The following is a 9,928-nucleotide window of genomic DNA, read 5'->3' as shown; positions in this document are numbered from 1 at the left end:
CACAGTGCTTTCCCAACATTGGCGCAACCTTAGGCTCAATCCCATTACTGGAGAAAAAGGCCTTATTGACGGAGCTCTTCAAGGAACTTCTGTATCTAGAATCTGAAGGCTCTGTCTCCTCCAGTATAGTTTTCAAACCACAGAGAATAGCACAGTCTGAGTGAGGGCGTGGCGCTATCGTGGTGTAGCTACAGCGAGTTAAAGTGCCTGAGCAGTGAACTCAGCTCCCTCTCTGGTCCAGCCTGCTGAGCCCTGAGCACACTCCCCCCCTTTCTTCTTTGCTCCCAAGGGCCAAAGGGAGAAGACTTTTACAAAGAGCTTCAGGCGAGGTGTATTTTCTCTAAAACTGCTGTGAACTGACTCCTAAAGAACACCGTGCTCTGTGTTTCCCAGGCCGTTGGTATCACCAGGTCTGCCTTAAATCAACACTGATGTGGGAGGTGGCCCATAGGTCTTTGCAATGAAAGTGACCCCATAGGAAATGAATCTGAAAATTCCATTTATTAAAACAAATACACAGTTCATGTGGGATCAATGTGCACATCACATTCAGGTTTTCCTGCTTTAACATTTTGAAGCTGGGCTGTAGTGGCGCTCGCCTTTAATCCTAGCACTCGAGAGGCAGAGGCAGGGGGATCTCTGAGTTCAAGGCCAGCCTGGTCTACAGAACAAGTTCCAGGACAACCAGGGCCACATAGTGAGACCCTGTCTTGAAAAACCAAACCAAACCAAAGAAAAACCCCCATCAAAACACAACAACGCCCCCCCATCTTTTTTGTTCTCCTCTCTTTAAAGACACGTTCCACAGATCTTATACAGGAAAAGTGTGAAGAGCTGAACAATCGTTGGGCTATGAGACAGCAATACACACATGATAAGTCATTATTTCCAGGAGCAGCTAGGAACAAAACACTAAAGAAAAAGAAAAAACACTAAAAAAAAAAAATCTCCTAAAGGCTACCAGCTTGACTTTCTTAAAATGCATTATATAAACACAAACATATGGGGAAACCGTAATCTTTCTTTAAATCTTTAAATCTTTAAAGTGGAGTTGATATTGAAAATGGTCCAGTTATTTTAATAGACATTGAATTATAAGTATGACATTTACTATTTATTAATTCCATGGCAGATCCTAATTATTATCTGGGTATATAGAAATGAGGGTCTTAAATAATTAAGCTGGAGTTTCCTATTAGTTACCCTAAGATAAAAGTATGCTGGTGAAAATGATGGTTGACATTCCAAAAGAATTAGGCTCTTTGGAGTCCCAAGTAAACAAAATCTTTTCCCCCTTTAATAAATACAAACATCAATAAGTCAAAATTGATTCTAATTATAGCTCCATACTGAAGGATATGAAATTGTGAAAAAGACAAGAACAGTTTCTGAACTTTTTGTGTGGAAGAGGAGTGTGACTTCTGCCTTCTTGTCCTGTGAGCAAGCTCACAAGGAATTCGCAGATCTGTACTTTTTAATTGCCAGACCTGTACAAGGCACACCCTGAAGACTGTGACTCCACTTTAACTGCTTCAGAGATCTAAATTTGCACAGAATCCGGAATCCTTCTAGAGATGCTCCTGTCCCACCCCACCCCACCACCAGCAAAGAGTTCCCCTAGTCACAGCTGTTGACATGTGAACACATATTCACATTTCAGCTCACTTTGTGTGATGCTGTTAGCCGATTCCATGGTGCTCTTAATTGCACAATGGTGTATGTCTGTACAGACTGACAGATTTTCTGTTGGTTTATTGGTTGGTTGGTTTGTTTTGAACCACTAAGTCTTCATGAGCATCCCACCAGGTGTAACACCCCAGACCTGACCAGAACAGACGTTTCAGTTTACAGAATTACATTTGTACAGTGATACATGTTCTGGTACCCTCACCTCCTGACCCCAGGTATAAACTTTAATTGGACATATTTATTCCTCTACCTGAAAACTCATCGAAGAGTTAAGAAAAATATTTACCAAATCTATTTCAAAATGTGTCCTTGCTCTAGGAAGTCTTTTTTAACTTCTTCCCTCCAAGTAACCCCCACTTTTAAAACACGAGGAAGAGAACGGCAAGAGGAGAAAATAGAGTTAACTTGGATTCAGTGGTCTTTCAAGATTTGAAAACAAAAAGAGATGTCTAGGAGGCTCTTTTTGACTGGGAGGGGGAACACAGGAAGTAGAAAGGCTTCCAGGGCCTTCTGACACTGGGGGAGGCTACAGCTGCAGTGGCAAAATCTTTCTCTGTGTCTGATTGTGGGAAGAGAGCACGAGGCAAAGGCAGCTGTCAACAGGGCAGAGAGGCTCTGACAAATGGTGTGGAGAACAAAGCAATGAATGCTTTGACATTTTGGGGGAGTGAAAAATGAGGACCATGTCAGTAGGAAGAAGAGCCGGCTGCTAGGGCTGCTCAGAATGCAACCCAGGGACTTTGTCTCTCAAACAGGCGTTCTGAAGGTGGCCACCTTCTTTGAAGCTGGGGGTTTATATTTCTTCTGATGCTTGAGCTAACGGGGGCCATGGCTGTCTAGTTATGAACATGGGAAATATTCGTTTGCACATGCTTTCCACGGTTCCTGGAAAGTGGAAACGTGTTGGCGGATCCCTGCCCCGGTCTCCAGTGTGGGGTGACTGTGCTGCCCTGGGTCCTGGGTGAGTCCGAATGCTGTGCATTGGGGAAATCAGTTAAGAGGTACTTATACCACAGTTCACACGGAGGTATTTCAGGCATGGCTAAGGCGCTGAAGTGATCTCAGTTTTCAAAACACAGAGGATTCTTTTCCCTCTCTGGCACCTTTTTTTCCCCCTCTCGCTTCTCTTCTTAGCTTTCCAGCTGAACAACAAAACTTCTGAATGGATGCAACATAGGGACATTTTCATGCAGTATTACGCAAAAACTATCACAAAGATATGAAAGCACCAGTCACAACACATGATTTACTTTTACTCGCAGAATCAAAACTATCATATACAAATATTAGGAGTAGGGGTAAGAGAGCACAGCCAGCCGGCATTGTGGTGTGCGTGTGTCCGTGTGTGTGTGTGTCCGTGTGTGTGTGTGTGTGTGTGTTCTTTCTTTCTTTCCTTCTATTTCTTTCTTGTTATTCTTGTGAGGAAATACCACAAGGAACATCTTTCTAAACACCTCAGAGTTTAGTCTGACATACAAACCCAGCCTTAACTCCTTAATACTCTAATAGGGAGGGGTAGAGAAAGAGAAAGGAATGGAAAACAAAAAGGCACAAAGGACTAAACATGGACGCCATTAAACCAAATGGTGGCTACATGGGACAACAGCTTGTCAGAGGGTATTTAAGAGACAATTCTCATTCCCAGAAGGTCAGCCATATCTCAGCTTGGGACACCGGTGTTAATGTTTATTTTGTTTTTAAATATGAAGCAGAAATGTAAGGTCGTTAGAGGGATAGCAGAAAAGAATTACATCAATTTTGTTTTTATACATTGCCCTCCTCCAGGCAGGTCTGCAGGGTCAGATCTCTAAAGCTGGGACGTGGAATCAGCTTTTCATTCTCATAAAGGGACAGTTCTTTAAACATGCACAGCCCGGAGTGTCCAGGATGGTTCTTCTCGCTCTCTTTAAATGCTGTGGACGAGAAAGGCGCCCACTTGGCTAGGAACTCTACATCAATGTCCCAGGAGCCCCCAGGGCTCTTCAGCCTCCTCTCAGAGACTTAAAGGATGGCGCAGAAGAACTTCTTCTCCCGGAAGGGGTTTTCTGAGGCAGGGACTGGGGTCAGCAGAGGGTCTTCCTTGGCATGTGCCTCACAGTAGGCCATCAAGTCTGCAGCTGCCTTGGACACCTGCAAGGGAAGGCAGAAACATCTGAAAGGATAGGCAGGCGTGGACCCAAACACCATCACTCAGTCAACTCAGGCCCCAAGCTTTGGGGTCCACTACCTTGGGGCTCATCCAGCAAACCACCTGAAGCCAAAGTATGAAAGTGAAGGGAGGCACCCCGACCTGCACAAGCTCTGCTTCCTGATCTGTAGACAAGGCTATCAATGAAACAGAGCTGACAGCACTGTTGCCAGCAGGTGGGGATCTAGGGTAAAGGGAACAGAACATTAGGGCCTCAAACAAAGGAGCTACTCAACATCAGAGGTCTGCGAGTGCCAACCCTGTCCTTTTACTTTTGTGCTCTGATATCTTAGTGTGCTGCACCCGAGCCCCAGCACTGGTGGCAAGGATTATACCAGCGAGATGAGCCAGGAAAGACATCAAGTCTCACAGAGGAAGCTTCCTACATAGGCTAGCCACTGCCATATTTCTATAACCATACCCTTGCTTCTGGAATTCCTCGAGGAATGCCTTCAGCCAGGCTAGAGTCCCTTTCTATTTTTAAAAAATATTTATTTATTTATTATGTATACAGTATTATGTCTGCATGTACACCTGCAGGCCAGAAGAGGGCACCAGATCTCATTGTGAATAGTTGTGAGCCACCATGTGGTTGCTGGGAATTGAACTTATGACCTCTGGAAGAGCAGTCAGTGCTCTTAGCCGCTGAGCCATCTCTTCAGCCCCCTAGAGTCCCTTTCTAACCAGGAGGCATAGCTTCATGTTTATAGATACACATGCGCCTATGCATGCACATGCGCACACACAAGCTGATACAGAACACACACATCGCAGTATCACTATGTAACCTCAACCAATGAGGATCCCGTTAGAGGGGCTTCCCTGCCTTTGGAGATCCTGGGCTGCACAGCCCCAGCTCCTTGTGAGGACTTGCTAGTTGGTGCTTTTCTGTGTGGTTGTTGCACATTTTTGTTGCACGAGGGGCTAAATTTAACTTTGAGAGATAAGCTGACATCTGGGGATGAGGTAGGTAATCCCCCAGAAGAACGGCACTTGGAATCAGTCATTGGTTTCTTATATGGCATGGTACACTTGTGTCACCCCCTTGCTTATGAAAATACCATCACTGTAGGGTATGGAAGTCCTCACGGTGACAACTGCAAGTGTAATCTTCTATTGCTAGATGTAGACCATGTCCCTCACTCCGGGTAGAGCCCAGATAGCCACATGGTGATGTCAGACTTGGTTATATCCCAATGATTTGTTCTGGGCCAATGAAAACTGAGCAGAATTTGAGAGTAATCACGTTGGGGTGGAAGAATCCAGGCATGCCTTTCCAGGCACTCTTCCATCTGCCACTCTGTCCATGTGACATGTTAACTAGGACCTCGCTTCCTGATTCGCAGGTTTCCATGAGTGAATCAGTGGCCATATCCTGGCTGTGACTCTTGCCCCAGGACCAAATGGCTTAGATTCTCATCACTTACAGAGACCCCAGTTTTATGATTAACAGGTTGGACATGGAAATCAATTTCATATTCTCAATCAATAAATGTTCAACTTTTCCTTCTCTGTTCTCTTTGCCACAGACAAGACAGAAGCAATATTCTAGACAGACACTGCCAGGATTCCTGGTGACAGTGACATGGTGTGGAGTGGCAGCGGATCTGATTAGGACAGATCTTCATAGCAGCTCGCAATCATAAGCCTGGTTTGTTCTTGACCGGGAAGTTCATGTTTCTCTTGTTCTGTAGTAGGAGTGGGAGGTAGAGCTGTGTTGGAAATGCCGAATAGGAGGGGGAACAGTTACTGCCAGGAAGCCCAGCTTACTTTGACCTGGATATAAACATTGATATATGTATGTGTTTCCTCTGGCTGCCTTGATGTGGCATTACTAACCAGATGGCTTAAAGCAGCAGCCATGCGTTCTCTCACAGTGCTAAGGTGTCAACATGGTCAGTGCCCAACCCTCTGAGGGAGACTCTGCTCCATGTCACTCTTTAAAAAATATTTATGTATTAGAAAGAAAGAAAAGAAAAACGTCTGCATGTACACCCGCATACCAGAAGAGGGCATCAGATCTCATTATAGATGGTTGGGAGCTACCATGTGGTTGCTGGGAATTGAACTCAGGACTTCTGGAAGAGCAGTCAGTGCTCTCAGCGCTGAGCCATCTCTCCAGCACCTAGTGGTTGTGGTGACCTCCGGTATTCCCTGTTGTACCTTCCGTACCTACAACAACCCCCAGTGCTGATCCCTGTCTTTGCATGGCATTCTTCTCTCTGCTTAAATCCTGTCTGTCATCGTTAGGCTCTACCCTGCCCAGTATGACCTCCTTCTAAGTAGTCTACACCTACAAACACCCCGTTACCAAATAAAGTCACGTTCTGAGATTCTAGGAGAACAGGCATTTAAAGGGGGGGGGGTGTTACTATGTGGTGTAGTATATTTGCTCCAAATTCTATCTCCTTAATAGTCATTACAGTACTTATGAAATCTTTTTTATTGTGCTCCCATTTTGTTCTATTGGGTCATCTTTTTCTTCCTGCCTTTGACAATGCCTGAGTAAGACAAACAAACAAACAAAATTCATTATCTGCCTTCTGCGGATGACAACTGGAGGACCAGCAGGCTCCCGGAGCTGGTTCGCAGACAGACAGCAAACTAGGTGGCAGAAGGACAGCTTGGACTCTGATGTTCTGCCCTTCAGCCATCTGCGTTCACACTACTCAAAAGCCCGGCTAGTTCCACAGGTGGAAACTGTAGTTCTTCCTGCAGCTTTCTAAACTTGATGCTGGCAAAATGAAAGGAACTGGCCTGTTCTAGGCTTAGCTCCCCCAAATGAGGGCAAAGGTCAGATTTTGAGGAGACCACCTTATTGTTTGTTTGTTTGGTTGGTTGGTTGGTTTTTTGAGACAGGGTTTCTCTGTGTAGCCTTGGCTGCCCTAGATTCGCTTTGTAGCTGGCCTCGAACTCACAGCAATCTGCCTGACTCTGCCTCCCGAGTGCTGGGATTAAAGGCGTCGCCACCACACCCAGCTGAGGAGACCATTTTTTCCTATGACTTCTACTTATTTGAGCAACAGTCATTAACGTGTTAAGCAGGAACGTAAAACAGCAATACTGAAATCCCACTTGCTGGGAAGAGATCTGGCACCATCCACGCCTACTCATCCACGATGCTCGCATACAAACACATGGTATGAGGCCTCTGAAACACTTTTATTTTTGAGATTTTATTTTCATTTTATGTGCATGAGTGTCTGCCTGCGTGCCTGCCTGTGCACCCTGTGCGTGCAGTGCGCCAGGAGGTGAGAAAAGGGCACTGGGTCCCCTGGGACTGCAGTTACAGACTGTTGTGAGGGGCCACATGGGTGCTGGGAGCCAAACCCAGATGCTCTGGAAGAGCAGAGTCTGTAAGCTATTACTATGCTCATGCGTTGCTCTGTTGTCTTTGGAAATGGGATCTTACTATGTAGCTCAGGCTGGTGTAAAACTCAGGATTCTCCTACCTCAGTCTTTTGGACACTGGGATTACAGACGTGCGCCATCATGTCCAACACTGTCCTCAAGGTGGGTGTGTGGGTTCCAGGCTTCACTGAGTAAGTGCACGGCTTAGGTCTCAGCTCAGGAACAGCCAAGAGTTCATCTTCCTGGTTTATCACTACCTAGACTGTCACATGTGTCCCTTACCTTACGGTAAATTATGTGACATTCTAATGCTTTGGGGTTATCCTTTCTAACACTTTGCACACAATTGCTTTTATATTCGTAGGCCTAGTTGGTCCATGAATATTTTCTCAGAACCTTTTCTGTTCTGTTGATTCATCCTTCAAAAATACCCTACATTTAGATCCCTTGCTGTCATCTCTAGGCAGCCCAATAGTTGGAGCTCCACCCTCTCTAGGACAACTGAAATAGTTGCTTGGACAAAAAGTGAGTAACTGAGTCCCCCAATGGGCCAAGGATTGAATTTAAAGAGTGGTCAATGAACTTTGATGATAAAAAGTATTCCTTTATTTTCACCAATCTCAAATAGAAATCGATTGTATCCTTTCATTATAAACATGGATGCTAGCGTGAGCTGTACAGATGAGTCAATCAGTCAATAGAATCAGATATTTTCAATCGTATTACAGTCATCTTCATATCTCAACATTGTATCTATATTTATCCACTTTATAGTTATAGGCATGGTATTAGACACTGTATAGTAAAGGAACATATCTATAAATATATTATATACTATATATAGGTTTAAAATATTTTAGAGATATTCTATTACCTAAAATACTTTTATGTAATTCTAATGTATTATATTTCAACATAATTAGCTTCCTTTGAAATTTAAAAGCATCGGTTTGAGAAGGGGACCATAAACTCTAGCAGACAGCCAACTGGGACAAAGACACCAGAATATTCAGGAAGTTGGATGACTTCCTTGCTTTTGAAACTGTCACAGTGGTGGTGTCATTCTGTGGCTGTAGAGAGAGTTTAAAAATCCACATGACTGGAGGGAGGGGCCATGATAGGGCTATAAAGTGACTAAACATATAAACTCACAAATCTACATTTCCCTTATGTAATTCCCTATTTGAAATCATCAGTTCTTTTTCAGTATACTTTGTAGAAATAATAACATCATATACTATCCTGTGGATCCTGAACATGTTGGACCCGCTCATTTTCCATTTCATTTTGAAAGATTAATACTCTTTTCTGTTGTGTACACACACACACACACACACACACACACACACACACACACACACACACACACATATTATTCCTAAGGAACTTTCTTTCCTCACATCCTCTGTAGCCTGCTTCCTGTTTTTCTCCCAGGAATCAAGAGAAATTTGGCTCCTGGTAGGGCACCCAGTGATCACTTTGTCCAAACAGACTTTCTTCCTCCTTTTCTGTCCAAGTGGTGCACTCTTCCCACTCACAGAAGCCACGTCCCTCCCCCTCCCTGCTGTGATTACCCTTCTAGGTCTATTTATTGGTTGCTTAATATTTTCTAGCCCTTCAAACACTACTTGGTATGAGGACAGGAACCTTATCTGTCTCATTCCTCGTCACTTCATAAATGAGGCGCAAGTAGTTGCTGAAGGAGTTCTCAAATACAACCTTAGTCAACAGATATTTCATTCAACTAATAGTCACCATAGTCACTGTGTGCCTAATGCTCCAGGTATGGGTTCTGCGTGCTGCAGTGATCAGATAAAACAAAATACAGAAAGATGTCTGTTCTCATAGAGCTCTGAGCAGCCCAGACTTTCAGATTGGACAGGGATATAGGAACAGAGACTAAGTTTTCCCACCTCAAATTCAACTAAGCGGAGTAGATGAGGAAATGTTTATAAGCAGTATGTGACAGTGTCTCCCTCATGCAGTCACCTCAGCAACATAATGGGAAACCCAGAATCTGTCAGTCTTAATGAGCTGACGAGAGGATAACAGGGAAGAAAGAGTAACACTGGAAAGAGAAAGTTCCAGAGGCTCAGAGGGTTCCCCTGGACTCTGCTGAACACCCATCAGCACTTATATGAGGGCCACTCAAAGAGCAGTGAAGGTCATGTGATGATAGCCCCAGAGACAGTACAGGATCCGTGCAACATTTGTCTTAACCAACCAGAGGAGAAAGGCATCTTCATAAGCAAGATTTGGAGCAAACTCCAAAAGCGTATTCTTTCCATGGTAGTGCTTGGTCCCATGCTGGAGGCTGTGGGGGCACTGCCTACCAAAGTTTGAAAGTAAGTCTAAACAGATTAAAATGTCTCTAAACAACTTAACTGCACCCACATTAAAACTCAAAAATTTTAAAGGACTATTAAAAACTCCAATATTTTAATATTTATTTACAGTGTAGTCTAGTGTTTCCTGATTTTGAATTATAGCATTTAAGTTGATAAAGATAAAGAATATTTTATTTAAATTGAAAATATCAGGAAATCAAAAGAAAAGGAATTTAGAATAATGACATAGGATAGTATTTGTAATGGTATCTGAAAATGAAGATAGACAGCAATTATCCTTATCCTTTATATCCTGTCTTTATACATTATCTATCTATCTATCTATCTATCTATCTATCTATCTATCTATCTA

At 43.7% G+C, this 9,928-nt stretch overlaps 1 protein-coding gene across 2 annotated transcripts in view; it reads right to left on the bottom strand.

Annotated features, from left to right (window-relative positions):
• Positions 1-482: 482 nt before the first annotated feature.
• The window catches only part of GNG2 (G protein subunit gamma 2), a 94,003-nt gene continuing 84,557 nt past the window's right edge, over positions 483-9,928 (bottom strand). For both annotated transcript variants that reach the window (XM_084795023.1, XM_084795024.1), the window contains one exon: positions 483-3,819. In XM_084795023.1, the coding sequence (XP_084651149.1) occupies positions 3,691-3,819 (129 nt within the window). In that variant the 3' untranslated portion in view covers positions 483-3,690. The remainder of the gene's footprint in view (positions 3,820-9,928) is intronic.

This window comes from Acomys minous (genome assembly GCF_964271855.1).
Source record: "Acomys minous genome assembly, chromosome: 9".
NCBI lineage: Eukaryota > Metazoa > Chordata > Mammalia > Rodentia > Muridae > Acomys > Acomys minous.
Note: the sequence above shows the minus strand (reverse complement) of the source record. Positions and strands in the feature narration are given on the sequence as shown.